The 17,440-nt window shown below is 47.9% G+C and overlaps 3 protein-coding genes across 3 annotated transcripts; 2 read left to right on the forward strand and 1 right to left on the reverse strand.

The window, feature by feature from the left end:
* Positions 1–1,015: 1,015 nt before the first annotated feature.
* On the forward strand, positions 1,016–5,065 carry LOC136518064 (elongation factor 1-alpha-like). Its single transcript, XM_066511721.1, has 2 exons — positions 1,016–1,243; positions 4,184–5,065. The coding sequence occupies exons 1-2, from the start codon at positions 1,085–1,087 to the stop codon at positions 5,063–5,065; spliced, it is 1,041 nt and encodes a 346-aa protein (XP_066367818.1). The 5' UTR covers positions 1,016–1,084.
* A 153-nt stretch (positions 5,066–5,218) lies between these two features.
* On the reverse strand, positions 5,219–7,517 carry LOC136515887 (RING-H2 finger protein ATL72-like). Its single transcript, XM_066509351.1, has 2 exons — positions 6,932–7,517; positions 5,219–5,289 (listed from the first exon to the last, which is right to left on the reverse strand). Exons 1-2 carry the CDS (start codon positions 7,515–7,517, stop codon positions 5,219–5,221), a joined length of 657 nt encoding a protein of 218 aa, XP_066365448.1.
* A 3,124-nt stretch (positions 7,518–10,641) lies between these two features.
* LOC136515888 (uncharacterized) lies at positions 10,642–15,781 on the forward strand. Its single transcript, XM_066509352.1, has 4 exons — positions 10,642–11,040; positions 13,765–13,851; positions 14,000–14,065; positions 15,287–15,781. The coding sequence occupies exons 1-4, from the start codon at positions 10,642–10,644 to the stop codon at positions 15,779–15,781; spliced, it is 1,047 nt and encodes a 348-aa protein (XP_066365449.1).
* The last annotated feature ends 1,659 nt before the right edge of the window (positions 15,782–17,440 follow it).

The raw sequence follows: 17,440 nt of genomic DNA on the forward strand, positions 1-17,440 counted from the left end.
GCTCAGGTTGTTTACTTTTCTTAATGAGCCTGAGCTAGCATTTTAGCTTGTTAAGTTAATGAGCTAGCTCGTGAGCTAAATGAGCCAACTTCATAGTCCAACAACCTAAACTAGCACCACTCTCTATTCCAAATTATAGGTCGTTTTGGCTTTTCCTAGGTACACTTTTGCCATACACCTAGATATACAATATATCTAGATACATAATAAAAGTTATGTATCTAGAAATGCAAAACGTACTACCTTAAATTGGAACGGAGGGAGTAATAGTTAGGCTTGATTTTATGTTATATGTATGAGATTATAGTATAGAATTGATGTACGCTATCCATTGCACTTATTTATCTGTCTTCTGTGTGCATACAACAAATTAGCAACTATCGATTTCTGCATAACTTGTAGCTGTTAGTGAGCTGGCTTGCGAGCCATTGCAAACGAGCCAAATTGAGCCGAACTAGAGTTTTACGAGCCGAGCCGAGTCGAGTCAACTCGTTATCCCAACAAGCTATAACGAGTCAAGCCATAACTAGCCGAGTTTGCTTGTTATCAAGCGCTAAACTCGCCGACATCCACGCCTAATGGGGTCCATCCTGGAAGAGAGTTTGAATGGTTCCTTTGCTAGTTTACCCGTTTCTCGTCACACAAGCACAATAGTTATCATTTGCTGGTTTGCTCGTAAACCTAACCATTTTCCACCACCGCAAGTGTGTTACCCATTTTTCTAGACAAAACCAGGAAACTATTCAGACCAATTCCTGAAACCAGCTAGGCCAATTTTTGCAGGATTGCGTCGTCTCGATCCAGTGGCAATCCATGTGCTCTAGCACTCCAGGGCTGAGACCAAGATTTGTGTCAACACACTTTTTGTGTAGCCAAATATTTTTGCTCAAACCAATTGCTTAATTGATCTATCATCCTTGTTCATCTCTACTTTTGCGTCCGGCCAAGAAGGCCAATTGTATTTGTTATTAATCAATTGTGATATTGCTTGCTATTTGTATATATCACCTTGTCGAAGTTCGAGACCAGCAAGTACTACTGCACTGTCATTGATGCCCCTGGACACCGTGACTTCATCAAGAAGATGATCACCGGTGCCTCCCAGGCTGACTGTGCCATCCTTATCGTTGATTCCACCACTGGTGGTTATGAAGCTGGTACCTCCAAGGATGGCCAGACCTACGAGCATGCTCTCATTGCTTTCACTCTTGGAGTGAAGCAGATGATTTGCTGCTGCAACAAGGTATAATTCCAGCAACTCATTTTAAATGTATGGTTCATAAGCTAGGGCCCTTTTAAATATGCATGCTGATCAATCCTATTAATATAGCTGTATAACATAATCCTTTCTGTGATCCTCTTTATCTGATTGGTAGGTATTTGTTTAAGTTGCAATAAATGCAAATTGCTTTGATAATAACCATCTGTTTCATACAATTTATGAATGACAGTACTCCATAAATTTGCAGCCTTATATTTTTTTCTCGAATACGCAAAAGCTTTGCGTATCATTGTATTAAGTAGAAGAGTTTAGACAAACATACAACGCGCTTGTATCGAGCGCCGAAGGAGATTAACCTAACACAGCCGCAGCTGGAACATTCCTAGCAAGAGACCTCTAGATTTGATATTACATTAAAGGAAACAACCAATACCGACACAACGGTGCGACCTAAGAGGTGGCCTTGCGTCTTCGCGGCTAGCTGGACCGAATAGCCAGGGAAGAGCTCGTCCAGCGCTTTCGGTTTCGGACGTAGTCAGGTTGCCACCGAAGAGCTTGTCATAGGCCTCCAGCTCCGACGCGGATGGCGCTGATGGACCCTTGATGAAGCCCATACACTGCATGATCAACACCTCACCTCGCTTGGAAGTTGGTACTCGAGAGAGGGGCTGAGCCGCCAACCGCCTGCTCCGCCACGACACCACTGGCTTAGCAGGAGGCTGCTTTGGAGGCTCACGAATCAGTGGAGAGTCCCTCTTACGCGTCACTTTGTTGATGAAGCTATCGAGGCAGGCGTTTGGCAGAGTCATCGTTGTCCTCGGTCGGGTGGGTATCCACCGGCAGGTGAGTCCACTGCCCAGTGAATGGGGCGCGGAGGTGGTGTCCGCAACGCACAGGAGACCATTGCCGCCAGGGTCCTCATCCTCCAGCTGAGGGGTCGTCCCTACCGAGGCCTCATCTTGGAGCTAGGGGGCCACCGGAGGTGACAACAGGCGCTCAAGAGAAGGCCACACGACGATCCGACTGCTGGCAAGTGAGGTTGCGAACTCCTCCAACATCGGGTCCTCCGTGATGTCGCGACCATGCGAGGCGTCCGGGTACAGCGTCAGCGTCAGCGGGTTAGGCTGGACAATGCCCGTCTCGCTGGACAGCTCACCGTGCCTAGGCTGAGCTTCAGCAGCGACCGAGGTGAAGGCCGGTGCTGCCTGTGCGGCCCCTGCCGACCGCCCGTTATGCCTCGGTCTTCGGCGTCGGCGACCACCGGTGGCAGGAACGGCGTTGCCCGACTTGACTCCACTAGAGTCCTACGAGCCACCATGGTCCACTGGCCCAACGGAGTAGGCGTCACGGGTGCCACGAAGAGGGTGTTGCGGCTGGCGACCCATGGCTCTTGCATCGCCCGAGCTCCGAGAGCCCAAGCGCCTTGGCTACTTGTAGTCACGCGCAATGTGTCGAAATTCCCTACACCATAGACATCGTTAGGGCAGCTTGCAGGTTGCCACCCGATGCACGGAGGAGAGGCAGTTAAGGCACTTGCCGTGAAGATCTGCGGGATGTGCCTCAGTGGTCGACGACTCGTTGCTGGCCTCCGCTTGCTGGCCCTCATGGCTCAGCCGAGGCGGCCGCAGGTCGTGTCTCCTGCCGGTGGAGGATCTCCCGCCACCCATCGGCGTTGGGGACGGAGACCCATCCACGGCGTCCGAGGCGCTGGTGTGCCGGGATGCGGCCCTCCACTAGCCGAGCCGGCATGCCGCACAGCAGCTGTGGGCGCGGCCGACTGTGTTTCCCCCACCTTCGCCCAGCACCCTGGAGACCCGCCGCCGCACCGCCACGACCTGACGTCAGAGGTTGGGTGCGCGACAAGGACATCATAGGCAGCGGCGACGTCCTCAGCGGCTGCGGCTCCCGGCAAACCGCGTCCAGGTAGGGGGTCGTGGAGATGGCTTCCACATCAGAGTCGTCGAGGAGGTCGTCGTCCGCCCAACGACGGGCCTTGGAGCGTCCCGACACTCTACCCCCAGGATGGAAGGGGGCAGCTTGGGAGGATAGGGTGGACGACGGGCTCAGAGCGGGGGCGGACGGGTGGACGAGGAAGGCGTCGAGGTTGGAGGCAGCGGGGGCAGCGCTAGCCCCTGCTCCGGCTTCCACGCGCTGTGCTCCCGCGGAGGGGCCCGTGGCACCGCCTCTCGGCACCGGCAGCGTGCGCGGGGAGCTGCAGCTAGTGCTGGTCGCCGCAGCGGCGGGGCCCAGCGTCGGCAGTGGCGAGGACGGAGAGGGAGTCCGCAGCTGCACTCTGGCGAGGGATCTGACGGTGGTGTGCTCAGCTGCGCCCGCGGCGGCCGCCCCGACGTCGGCAGTGGCACGGCCAGTTCGGGCTCCTGGCATCGGCGGATGCACGGGTCGGTGTCAGGGTGGGGAGCGGAGGGGAGGTGGATGGGGAGGGGGATGTGGAGGGGGAGGAGGTGGCGGGGTGCGCCTGCGGTAGGGAGACGGCCGGCGCCGTCGCCGGCGGCGGTGTCATCAGGTTAGGGTTGGACTGGGGTGGCTTAACTGAGGCTCCAGGGGTTGGGAGGGGAGGGGAGTTGGACGGGGAGGGGAAGTGCGAGGTGGAGGCGGAGGAGGGGGTGGGGGGCGCAGGCGCCGGGGTGGCGGGGGACGCCGGCCTCAGGGTGGGTGCGGGTCGGGGTCGGGTCGAGTCTAACACTCAAGGTCCGCAGACCGCACTTTCTTTCTTGCAGCCTTATATGAGGTTGTTATAAGTTTCTAATTGTGATTTTGATTACGACATTATGTATTTCAAGTAACATTTTTGTCACATGCTTGTGGGGTCTTTACATTATGTGCTGTATAATTGGTCACTTGGATATGCTGACTTTGTACCTGTCCTTGTATTATGGCCTGTGTCCCTGAACATTATCTATGTCGTGTAACTGAAATGTTTTGCTGCTGTTCGGTTTATAGATGGATGCCACAGCACCCGGGTACTCGAAGGCCCGTTATGATGAAATTGTGAAGGGCATCTCTTCCTTCCTCAAGAAGGTCGGCTACAACCCTGAAAAAATTCTTTTCGTTCCCATCTCTGGTATTGAGGGTGACAACATGAATGAGAGGTCCACCAACCTTGACTGGTACAAGGGGCCAACCCTGCTTGAGGCTCTTGAACAGATCAACGAGCCAAAGAGGCCCTCGGACAAGCCCTTGCGTCTTCCCGTTCAGGATGTGTACAAGATTGGTGGTATTGGTACTGTCCCTGTTGGTTGTGTCCAAACTGGTGTCCTTAAGCCTGGCATGGTTGTGACGTTTGGTCCTAGCGGCCTGACTAGTGAGGTCAAGTCTATTGAGATGCACCACGAGGCTCTCCAGGAGGCCCTTCCTGGTGCTAATGTGGGCTTCCATGTGAAGAACGTTGCTGTAATCGATCTCAAGCGTGGTTACGTGGCCTCCAACTCCAAGGATGACCCTGCCAAGGAGGCTGCCAGCTTCACCTCCCATGTCATCATTATGAACCACCCTGGACAAATTTGCAAGGGCTATGCGCCAGTGCTGGACTGTCACACCTCCCACATTGCTGTCAAGTTTGCTGAGCACCTCACCAAGATTGACAGACGATCTGGCAATGAGATCGAGAAGGAGCCCAAGTTCTTAAAGAAGGGTGATGCTGGTATGGTGAAAATGATTCCCACCAAGCCCGTGGTGGTGGAGACCATCTCCGAGTACCCTCCTCTTGGTCGTTTTGCTGTCCGTGGCATGAGGCAGACAATTGCTGTTGGAGTCATCGAGAGTGTCGAGAAGAAGGACCCGACTGGTGCCAAGGTGGCCAAGGCTGCTGCCAAGAAGAAATGATGTGCCCGCTTTGGGGCACCATAATGCTTGACTATCACATCGTTTAAGAACTGCTGTGTTATTTTGGTAACATACTGGCGTTGTGAATTATGAGTATTTGGATTCTTATAAGTATATATATTCCCTACATGAGGTGTTATTTTCTTGGTTAATCTAGAGATTTGCTTGGCAATCTGGAGTTTTGATTCTGTGTGTTGTCTTCTGCCAGTGCCTGCTGCACGAGCCTAATGAGACAATGCAACTTAACGAATACTTGGAACATGGAAATGACTAGTTATTTGGCGCGTTCGTTTGCGAATTGTGTGATATGCGAGAAAACTGTGGTAGAAAGACGAGTGGAAAGATCTTTCCTACTCTGCTGTCTGTGTGAATAAAGCATTGGGAATCCATACCCTTATTAGGATTTAGCTCAATTTCTGAACGATGAGGGCGACAACGGCGCAACTTCCAAGGGGGAGGAGGACGGAGCAAAATGTTTCTTCAAGCGAAAAACTGACCGTTTCACCCCCAGGCTGAAAATTCTTTTTTAGCATCACGTGTCCCCCAAATAGAATTACCACCGAAATTCGTGAATGAACAACGTCAGCCATGAGCAGCAAAGTGAAATCTCGGGGTAGATATCTTGGTCTGTCCAAGTGTGATGGCTTGAGGACATACTCCGTATTCTTGTATAATTAATGTTGGTGTTTAGCTTTGTACACCTAGAATAATGTAGCTTATGATGAAGGATTGATATGATACCTCTGTGTCTGTGTCTCAAATGGAGTGACATGATCCCAACCTCTGGCAATGAGCCCGATGGCCCACTAAAATGCAAGCCTAACACCAGTCTTAGTGGAGAGTTTTATTACGTTGTTTCTAAGACATGCCATATAGAATGAAATGAAATATGGATGAAACACTCACTTTCAGTGTAAAGTTTCATTCCATGGTTTCATAGACATTGAATTCTAAAGTTTCATCCCTACAAAACCTATTTCTTCTCTCTTCACTAAAATATGGCCTATGTCATAAAAAAATGCTTATGTGGTAGGCTATTAAATGTAAATGAAACTCTCATGGAACTCCCACTGAAACTGGTCTAACCTAAATGACATCTGTGTGGCTCGTGTGATAAGTTTTGGGACCTACCTAAATGACACCACCATATAAATTTAGAGCAACTCCAAGATACTCTTTATATTTTTTTTCTAATTTCTTGGAATAGATATTTTATGTGAAAAAATACACTCCAACAACCTGTCTAAATGGATCTCAAAATATAGACATCATCTATTTCGGATTTATCCGTAGCTAAAAATGGAGAGCAATGATGGCTCTCTAAAATGCGCACAAGATGTGAAAAATATATTGGAGGTACAAAGATTTAGAAAGCGAATTTTATTCAAATGACTTCAAATTATGATTTAGAGGGTAAATTTTAAAAAGACTCTTAGAGATGCTCTTAGTTATTAGATCCAACATGTCTGTGTGTGCGTGTTGTGGACGTCTATGTTGTACCGTGTAATTCTAAAAAGAAAAAAACTGAGTCGACATGTCTAGAGTGTGTCGAAACCGATTTAGATTAATATCGAAACCTGCACTAATTTAAAGACCCATATAAATAAAAAAATGAAAATTTAGAATTTGAACGAGGATGCCTCTTGAGTTTAGGAACCACAGATCTATTTTACTCAAACCATGTAACGCGCTGCCAATATTCCTTTAGCACACTGATAATGTACAAATACTACGAACAACCGCGCCAAGTTCTACGGCTCCACAAGGCGGGCCACGCACGCGATCGCCTACTATGATCAGTATTGCACGACGGCTGTCCAGAGGCCAGGGCTGTCTGGCTACAGAAACGCGGTGGGCTCGGCAAACGGCGCGAGGTAGGGCACGTCGGCCGCGCCGTGAGCCAGCGGTCAATGCAGCGCGCGTGGAAGCCGTGGTTGCAGCGCGGCAGCACGCGCACCGCCTCCCCGCGGGCGAACTTGGTGAGGCAGATGGCGCACTCCGACCGCGACGACCCGGCCATCTCCAGCCCCGCCGAGAACGCCAGGTACGGCAGCGCCTGCACCAGTGCCGGCGGGAGCCGCCGCGGCTGCTTCCTCCCGTGCGCGTGCCCGTGCCGCGCGGCGGCCTGCAGCTGCGCCGGCCCCGCGCCTCCGCCCGCGTGCTGCTGGACCTGCTCCTGCTCCTCGGGGTCGTCGTCGTCGTCCTGCGCGTCGTCGGCTCCGCCGCAGCACGCGCCGCGCGTGACGCGGAGCGCGCACTGGAGCACGACGCGGAACGTGAGCGCCGCGACGAGGCCGCACGTGAGGAGCGCGAGGGTGAGGATCGCGTCGGAGTTGAGCTCGTCTGCCGCTGCCAGGACCGGCCGAGCGTCCGGAACGGCGCCGGGTGATGGGCACGCGGCCGGCCCCTGCAGCTGTAGCAGGAGTCCTGGAGTAGTGCAGCTATGCACCATGGCCGAGTCCAACGCTGGAGCTCCGAGGAGTGCGCGAAGGAAGGACTGCACGCGAGTCGTTCTTGTGGGGAACAGAGGCTTGTGGTCTTGTATACAACGTGACGACTGCCGAGCGTACGAGTCTACGAGTGAGGTGCCATTATGGTTGATGAGTGAGGATAAACTATGCAGAGATATATGTCAAGTCGCTGTCTTGGGGTGCTCTATTAGTCGGCAAACTACAAATTAGAGACGGGCTTAATGCTGTGCGGCTGTAAGCGTGCGGAAGGTAAGACGCACATGAGCAGGCAAATAAGAACAGTTGAAAAATCATGGAGACACAGGAGGAGAAATACCCCGGCACGTCTCGACTCTGGATCGTCTGATGGGATCACGGGAGGACCGGAAACAAATCTAAGGAGCCAGCGTAGAAGACCAGGGAGGGCGAATGACAGACAGAACAGCGAGCATATCCGCAAAGCGACCTGCTTAAACTAGAATTCCCGTGCCTTTTAAACTAGAATTTCCAAGGCAAATCCTAACCCCCGTTTTCTCTTCGAATGTGCCAACAACTCGCAGGCATGAGGCGTCAATGCACCACCGCACCCGATGGGTTCCATTTCCACCCGATGGGTTCCATTTCCATCATTCCGTGACCAAAAGGACTCATGGGGAGCCAGCGTTTTTGGGATCCGAGGGCCCCGCCACTAACCACGACTCGCCGGCGCACGACGGGGCCGGACGTGGCCGGCACGGCAGTGACTTGTCAATGTGTGGCTGGCTCGTTCCGGCCATGTCAGGCAGTCCGGACGTCCGACGTGTCTATGCTGGGGGGTCTCCGCGGCTCCCGATTTTGCCATACCATTCGGGCCTGCGGGCTCCAGCTGAGTTTTGTTGGAGGCGCCCCCAGCATGGGCCGGCAACTCTGGTATTCGGTTTGTGGGTTCTGGTACTCCTCGTTTTGGGCTTCAGGCTGTGCGGCTTGGTTGGGCTGCCAGGTGTGGTGAGGGCGTGACAGAACTGCACATTTGCACCACTTTTTTTAAAAAGGCAATCAGGCATCGAGCGAGCAGAGAGACGGCACGAGCAGCGGAGCACGCGGCCGCATCGCCAGCTCGGCCGCTCCTACGTCCTTCCGACGCCCGGCGCCCGCATCCGACGCAGCCGCTGCCCGCCCCGCCCCCAGCTACAGCCGGCCATCCACCGCCGACGGAGCCCCCAGCCCCCGCCCCGCCGACGCCCGACGATCGACGCCCGCAGGCTTTGCCGCAGACGCCCGCAGGTGGGGTTTACCGCTGTTGATCAACTGGGATTAGGGTTTAAGCAGAGACTGAGGTTTTGGGTACTATCGATTAGTGGGATCGTTACACTGTTTGCGTTGTGTAGCTGTTTGTCGCGGTCAATCGTGCTGGTTTGGTTGGCAAGGTGTTGCTTTATATCCTTTACTGTTTCATCGCAATGGGTTCAACTGTATGATGATTTCCGATGCTAATTGTTTTACCCCTACCTTTTGGACGATTGATTCTGAATGATGATTTCATCATTGTAGGACTTTTTTTTTTTTGATTTTCGGCACAGCTTCCTTGACTTAGCGCTGACCTGCGATTTCATCTGTTGATTTCAGATGCTAATTTGCATTGGTTGGTTGACCTTTTTTTGTGTGAGCATGATTCCTAAATGCTTTATTTGGCCTGCTCAGGGAATTTGAGCTTTGGTTCTGGTCCGAGAAAGAAGTTTGGTTAATTTGGTGGTGCGTTGGCCTAAGTCAGATAGCACACTGTATAGAGGGTTTAGTTAGGTTTGCTTGTTGCATCTAGACATGCTTCGGTCTTAATCTTGGAGTTGGTAATATGTGTTATTGACCATTATGGTTGTGATGTCATTTTACCCTGGAATTTTGTTTGAGTTCAACCTTTCAGCACTGTTTGACCGTTGCTGCATCATGGTTTTTCGATATTAGAATTCAGTTTATTCAACTGTGGGCCAGTAGTGATTGCTGGTATAAAATGGGTGATCTGTACATTCTTGAGGAATGTACCTGGGCCATTTGTTATTTCTCAAAATGGAGACTGAACTGTGCCAATCTGTACATTTTATATTGTTTGCAATTGAAAAATTATATGTCGCTTCCCTGTTGTAGTTTGCTGGGTAAAATAAAATGATTGCTTTGTTTAAACCGCATTATACTAGAAATATCAATTGACTATATATGTTATTCATCATCATCAATCAAGAGGTCCTCTTAATATTCTTATTCTTCAGTTGTGATACCTGAGCTGTAGGACACGGGAGGACGCCCCTTCCGCATGAACCCAAGTAGCCAACGGCACCTTATCACGCTGCACAACTAAGAAGCAGTGGTAATGTCCTCTCCAGTCCTCATCTACCCCTTGTGTGTCGCCTTGTCTGAGAATCAAATTATCCCCTAATTTAATTGAATTTTTTTTCTCTTTATTAATGAAGCGGGATGGAAATTGCAATGGAGGATTCGGTGCTATGCACTGCTTGTTTTCAATTGGTGAAATCAGCCAAGGAGCACCGTGAAACTGAGGGTCATAGAAGTTTCAGATATCCTATTGATGGAGAGCTCAATGTTACCTGTCTTGCATGCAATAATATCTTCAACTATTTGAGCGTAAGACAATCTTTTACAATGATTTGTCATATTACCCTTTCAGATTTCATTTTGCAATGTGATTAATCTTAGACTCCGCTCCTTTTTAGGAATTGGAAATGCACATTGAAGGGAACAAAGAACATGTGAAATTCAAGGAGATGAATGCCGATTGTGATGTAGATGGTGAGTAATGCTTTAATCGAAGTGATTAAACTTTAAGAAAAGTTGTTATGTTTAAATTCTAATACTTTAAAGCATTTAGAAGTGAAGTATTTTTCTATTGTTTTGATTTCAGTGATCTTCTCGGTAAAGAAAAGCAAGCTTGCTGACCTTGAGAAGATTAGCTTGTTTAAGGATCTGAAGGAAGAATTGTTCACCCCCATGAAAGCACCTCAGAGAAAGGAGACTTCAGGATCACCAGCAGGAGGCTCAGAGAGTTTAGGATTATCAGCAGGAGGCTTGGCGGGCATGGTCGAAATACTGGCTGCAAGACGCAACCTTGAACATTTGGGTCTCGGGGAAGAACGGATGGAAGCAATAAGGAAAGGATATGTTCTTGTTGAAGATCACCTTAGAGATGACTCCTTACGCATCATTGATGATCGGTTGAAGAGATCAAAGTCTGTGAAGAAAGTGGTTGAGTTTGAGTTAACCAATGTCCATGCCAAAGAAAAAGACAAGGAGTATGAATCTCATCCACTTTTGAAGCAAGTTTGTTTGAAGGAGCTACATTTGTGCAGTACTAAATATGAAAGTTCAGCGAACAAGGCTAGGAGGATTGAGAAGGTGCTAACAGGAATAAGAAACTTGGTGTTCTCCAGAAAAAGTGTTTTCCTTCGCGAGATCTATTACATTCATCCACAGTTATATTCTGCCCATAGCCAGAAACTCTCCAATGCTGACGTGACTGATATCAGCACCATGATGGTACTCACTATTCAAAGTCTCAACATTTTTACATCCCCGACAGGTACTGTCAAAGGACCTCTGTTGCTATTTATAGGTGACAAGATATTGGCTGAATGGGGGGCATAGCTGGTTGCAGGACCGACTTTTTTACAATTTGACCCTTTTTGAAGAAAATTTACGTTTGGCCCCCTAGAAGACTTAAACTCATCTTTGGACCCTGGGGCTCGGCGCCAGGAGTCTTGACTCCGAGGTGCCTGGCCGTACAAAGCAGAGCATCCTAGGTGGCGTTCACGTGGCCGGTACCTCGGCGCCAGAATACATGGCGTCGAGCTCGGCGCCACAGATCTTGGCGCCGAGCTCAGCGCCATGTATTCTGGCGCCGGGCATGGATTCAAGCGTGTGGCCGCCGCAGCTCTCTCTAGCGCTCTCTTTCTCCCTCTCTCGCGCTCTATCTCTCCTCTCCATCTCACCGCCGCCGCCAGCCAGGCCCGCCGTCACCCGCGCCTGCCGCCCGCTCCACTGCTGCAGTTCACCGCCCGTCGTCCCCCGCGCGCCGGTCGCCTCCCTTGCTCCCCCATCCGCTCCCTTAGCCGTCCTCGTCGCCCCAGAGCTCCTTCCACGCGCACCGGCGGCGAGGGCGGCCCCTGCTTCTCCCCGGCGGGCTGCCAGCGTCCGAGTCAGGCGGCTACCCCGCCCATCCCCCTACCGTGGCTCGCGAGGACGCCATCGGGCTCGAGGCCGCAGGAACGCCACCCACCCGACCCGCCAGAGCCGCTGCCGCCCCAGCCAACTGCCGCCGAGCACTCCAGTACCACACCGAAGCAACGTCGCCATAGCTGCTGCCGCACTGGCCCGCGACGCCGCCTCGGACCTCGCCGCGAGCCAACACCGTCGGACCCACACCTCCTCTCGCGGCTCCCTCGGCTCCCAGTGACCCCACCGCCCCCAGCGACGCCACCGGCTCCTAGGTTTTTTTTCTTTAGTTTTTTTAATTGAGTTAGTTTAGATAACGTAGTTATTTATTTTATATAGTTTTATAGTTTGGTAAAGCTTTTTTAGTTATTTAGTGATTTAGTGATGTTTATTTAGCTAATTTAGATAGATAGTTATTTAGTGATTTAGTGATGTTTAATTAGCTAATTTAGGTAGATATTTATTTAGCTAATTTAGATAGATAGTTAGATAGTTAGGTAATTTAGTTATATAGGTAGTACTCGTAGTAGATGTAGTTAGATAGATATGTGGTTTAGATTAGATACTTATTTATTTAGGTAGAGAGTCGGAAACTTTTATATGTTAACCCGTAATAACTTTGGTGTTGTGCATACCAACTAGATGGACAACGTAGTCACCCTGTATTATGGAGAAAGTACGGAGGAAGATGAGTTTGAGAATGTCAGTTTTGTTGGAATGCAAAGTGTGCCAGTGATATTTGATGATCGGCCATTGTTTTGTGAGTTGTTTGGTAGGGCTCGTGATGAGCTTAAATGCAATTCAAATGAAGATGCCATCTTAGTTGAGGGGGTACTTCACCATGGCAGGTCAGGGACAATTTTGAGACGGTTGGTCACAATTACATCAGAGGCTCAATTGGACAAATATGTCAAAACTGTCATGAAGAATGAGTTTCAATGTTTGGATTTAGTTGTGCGGAAATAATTTTTTTAGTGAAAAAAATATCTCAAAAAGATGATCTAAAATTCCAAATTGAAAATCGGCAGCTATATCTTGAGTATATCAACAATGCAAACCAGACTCAGGGGTATAAAATTGTGATAAAGCTAAAATAAACTTAAAGAGTGCGCTCGAGTAAGGCAGATCTGTCCTAAATTAAAGTGAACATTCAATAACAATTAAAGCATAATTATAAATAGTGCCCAATACTTTTTGAGAATAGACGCTTCACCTCATGTAGTCGTTGCCGAAGCTCACGAAGCCGATTTTTTAAGGTGAGTAGAGCAGTCTCCTGGTCACGCCTTGGAGCTGGACCACAGACAGACATGTTGCGGTCTGAGCAGCTAGATGAGGGAAGGTCATCTTCATACTGGGAAATGATTATACTGCTGATGCCCCTGTTGCGCCGACTTCTTCCTCTGTTGCGCCAAATTGCGATTCAGTTACGATTGTTCTTCTTTTGTTTGGCCTCAAATTGTTAGTGTTATCAAACAAATTTATAAAATGTCACTTAATGCAAAAAAAAAAATGACGAACTGGGCATCAATAAGAAAGATGCCAGTAAAGTAGAGGCTCGAAAATTCACTAGTTCAACATGTATTATGGTACCACCAAAAAATGGGTTCTTGACATGCAAAGCTTCCTGGTAACTTGATAGAAGCATCTCATGATAACTTAATCCAAATTACATGGTACTTGATGTGTTATGGGGCCATGGGCTTAGGGCCATCGGCTACACGGCAAGGTAGAAGCAGCATACAGAAGCAGTGCACCAACCAAAAGCAGCTCGCGTCCAGGAGCTAGCAAGCTGGATTAGCATGCACACATGATTTACATGATAGTTGGCTTCAATGCATGGTTAGCTAATTATAGTTTACTAGATCCATACCCATCTGTTAGCCTTTTTTTTATGAAACTTTACTCTTGATAGATCTTTTTTAGTGTTATTTAATTTTGAGCAAGTGTTCAATTTATGTACACCTCCACTCCTTGCTGTGCACTGTTCGGCATTGACTTGGAGCACAACGGCCCCAGCTTTTAAGCGTATTAATATATTTTTTTTTGCAGGGCATCGCGCTGAAGCAATCTGTGATTGAGATCGAACGGTTTTCAAGGACAGGCGTGGACGAGCACACACTAAACAACTTTCTTGGAGTAAGTCGACACTAGCCCTCTTATTTTTTTATGCTTAAGCATGACATCTAGCATAACAGAGGTAGTATGATGATGATATGGCAATCATTTGAATAATAACTTATCTATATGCACTCAACAGCTTACTAATTGCATCTGTGCATGACAGAGGCTAGCACGTAGGCTGCGGCGTGCTGCAGCTCATTGTGGTTGTGGTACTAGCGCTGCGATGGACGTACACGGGCCACACGCACGACAATGGGACACACCTGTAGGCCTCGGTTCTTCTTCTCACGGAGGTACTAGCGCTGCGACTGTGAACACTTTCTAAGGCCACGGAGACGAGGACGACGAGGAGGCCAAGGAGCATGGTTATGATGAGCTTGCCGAGTCTCAGCTCCAGGACGCTGCTTCGACTTAGCCTACGCAGGTTGCAGGAACGAGAAGACGTCGTCCGCCTTGCATGTACACTCCAGGCACCGACGCTCTTAGCCACAAGGGCAATGGTAAGACTAAAAGGCAGTGAAGACGACTTGTAGGTTAAGACTATGGTAACAACTTAGATTCAATGCCACAAACTATTTGGGCTGCATGGACTTTGCTTATTTTGCATGTGTGGAGATTTAGAAACTATGTAGTTACTTTTCTATAACTATTTGGGACTGTATGGATATTGTGGACTATTTGGACTATGCAAGGCATGTTATGTTGATTGTGATGTTCGATGTGGTTGTATTGTGGTCTTTGGACGATTAAATGTTTGGATTATATAGTGATGTCTCTGCTTGGAACCGTGGATGCTCCTGAAATAAGAAAAACTTTTGTGAATTTTTTCCGTAAATCATTAATTATACTACACTGCTAAAAGACACAAATGTAGTACACAGATTAAATGTAATTTTATTAGAACGTGTATAGTCCAATCGTATCGTACAGACGCTTTGTAGATGAATCTAGGCTTTTCAGTAATAGTGAACGAATCTAGGCTTTTCATACAATAGTACACCTGTAGAAATGGCGGTTTGCTCAAGATAGGAAGGCATGTAAGGAAGCACAACTCCACTCCATCTCCACCATCCATCTTATTACTGTTTGATCCAAGGGCTGAGGTGAAGAGGCACACGGATCACTGACATAGCACATTAAGAGGCCTCTATTCCTCCTCTCAACCTATAAATAACATCTCACTCCCTCTCATTTACACACACAACAAGGAAGAAGAGCACTCCTCAGCATTTTCTTTTGTTGCGGTACCAATGTCTGGAGGGTCGTATAGAGGGAGAGGAAAGGGGAAGAGAACTACCATTAGGTGGGAGGGTCCTCTTGGTCCTGATTTCTTTGAGAAAGTTCTTTATGAGAGGTTCCCAGTTGAGAGCAAAAGTGATTTTACCAAAGAGGCACCACTGAGAGGATACGATTAAGGGAAAAAACTGAGTATATCCTTGTTGTCGAAAAGGAAGATATATTTGAGGAGCTTGCTGCTGACAACTACTTTGAGAGAAACAATTGCGTATTATTTTCAGGGAAAGGCCAGCCAAGTGCCAATACTAGACTGATGTTGCGTATGCTAAGGGATACATTGGGTGTTCCAGTCTATTCAGTCTTTGATGGGAATTACGGTGGGGCTTTGATATACTGCACCTACAAATTCGGCTCTGCAAACCGAGCTTATGACAGTTTGCTGCTCACAGTTCCGGATTTAGTATGGCTTGGTGTCTTTCCGGACGAGGTTAAAAAGGAGTACAGAAGCGTAATGAAAGATGAGGATCATGAGAAGCTGCATACTCTGATGTATAAGAGCTACATGGCTGAATGTCCATATGTTCAAGGAAAACTAGTGGACATGCACATGCGAAAACAAGTTTGCGATATGGAAATGATTCGCATGGATGGGAATTTGTCGAAGTACATTGAAGGAAAAGTGAAGTCATTTGCAATCCCAGACCTGTGACCATGCTAGAGCTATAGCTAGAAATACCTTTTCAGGTACATCCACCAATTCCAACCCATTTACTATTCTCAATAACACCTCTAATGCTTGCTTAGAAAAAGTTATTCTTGATTTGGATATTGAGATAGAGAATGTTGAAGAGCAAATTGATATCTTTAAGGTAGAGGAACTGGCTAGAGCAGCTATTGCTGAAGCCAATTACAAAGCCTTCTTATATAGACAGAAAGATAAACAGAAAAGAGGTCTTTGATAATTAGGATCTCAAGTGGAGGATTTGACCATGGAGGTCTTTGATAATCAGAAAAGAGGTGTCATGACTGATCCTGCCAAGGTGGGCCTGGACAGTAATGGCCCTAGTACTTCTTCTGAGGTCTCACCTGATATTATTCTCAATGAGGTGCATGTTCTAGAATGTTAGGGGTTTGAGGACAGCCTATAGGAGAGGGCTGGTCCTTAAACATATTAATCAAGAAAACTTAGATATAGTGGGGATTCATGAAACAATTAAACAGGATTTCAGTGATCAAGAATTGAGAGATATGTCAGGTTCAGTGGACTTTGTTTGGAAATGGATTCCAGCAAGGGGCCACTCAGGGGGTTTACTTTTGGGAGTTAAAATGGAGAGTTTTGAAGTTGAGCAGGTAGAACTAGCTGGTTATTTTCTGGTTGTTTGGTAAGAAATAGACTAACCAATTTTAGATTTTGGGTGCTTAACATATATGGACCTGCCCAACATGAGTTGTCAGGGGATTTTATTCAGGAATTATCTACTTTCTGTGCCAATGAAATTCTGCCTATTGTGATGGGGGGCGATTTTAACCTTATCCGAAGCAATAATGACAGAAATCATGGTCAAGGTGACCCCAAGCTCATGGATCTTTTCAATGATTTCATTGGTAATTTTCACCTAAGGGAAAAAACCCCACTTTAGTTAAACTGGATAGGATTTTGGTAACTGTTAGCTGGGATTTGAATCACTCTCATAGCTTTTCTTGGGAATAGGTTCTGATCACTCACCCCTGATTTTGGACACTAGGGAGCAAGGAGCTCCTAGACCAAAATATTTCTTTTTTGAAGAAAAATGGACCCACCAGGAGGGCTTTTGTGAATTGATCAAATCCAAATGGGGGGAGTTTAGGCAAAAGCCTCATAATCAGTTTTACTCACTGGATATTTGGCATGGGTGCCTTCAGTCTCAGAGACAATACTTGAGAGGGTGGAATTTGAAGTCTGTTGGGAAGGAAAGAGCTTTGAGGAGAGACATTTCTACTAGAATTGAAGAAATTGACTTAATAGCTGAAAAAAGACTACTAAGCATTGCTGAGTGGGAAGAGAGAATTAACTTGCAAGAATCTCTAGATAGGATTAATACAATTGAGGAACTCCAATGGAAACAAAAAGTGGGAAGAACTGGATTTTGCATGGGGATGCAAATACTCAATTCTTTCACCAGTTTGTAAATGGGAGAAGGAGGAAGAAAACAATTACCTTTCTAGAATCTGAGAATGGAGAGATTAGAGGTCAAAGTGCTATTTCTTCACATATTGTAGATTTCTACAAGGGTCTTTTTTGGGCACAATGAGCCTTGTAACATGAAATTGAAACCTAATTTTTAGGCCCACTGACTTACTCTTGTCAGAGGAAGATAAGCTAGATCTG

This window comes from Miscanthus floridulus, chromosome 17 (genome assembly GCF_019320115.1).
Source record: "Miscanthus floridulus cultivar M001 chromosome 17, ASM1932011v1, whole genome shotgun sequence".
Taxonomy (NCBI): Eukaryota; Viridiplantae; Streptophyta; class Magnoliopsida; order Poales; family Poaceae; genus Miscanthus; species Miscanthus floridulus.

Bases quoted from the DNA above. Each gene is read 5' to 3' on its own strand.
- LOC136515887 (XM_066509351.1), bottom strand. From the start codon at position 7,517: ATGGTGCATAGCTGCACTACTCCAGGACTCCTGCTACAGCTGCAGGGG. The intron at 5,290-6,931 runs GTTTGCCGAGCC...TTGTCTCATTAG, and splicing joins GACGTGCCCTACCTCGCGCC to GCTCGTGCAGCAGGCACTGG.
- LOC136515888 (XM_066509352.1), top strand. From the start codon at position 10,642: ATGGAAGCAATAAGGAAAGGATATGTTCTTGTTGAAGATCACCTTAGA. The intron at 11,041-13,764 runs GTACTCACTATT...TTTTTTTTGCAG, and splicing joins CTGATATCAGCACCATGATG to GGCATCGCGCTGAAGCAATC. The intron at 14,066-15,286 runs GTACACGGGCCA...GTTGTCGAAAAG, and splicing joins GTACTAGCGCTGCGATGGAC to GAAGATATATTTGAGGAGCT.
- LOC136518064 (XM_066511721.1), top strand. From the start codon at position 1,085: ATGATCACCGGTGCCTCCCAGGCTGACTGTGCCATCCTTATCGTTGAT. The intron at 1,244-4,183 runs GTATAATTCCAG...TTCGGTTTATAG, and splicing joins TGATTTGCTGCTGCAACAAG to ATGGATGCCACAGCACCCGG.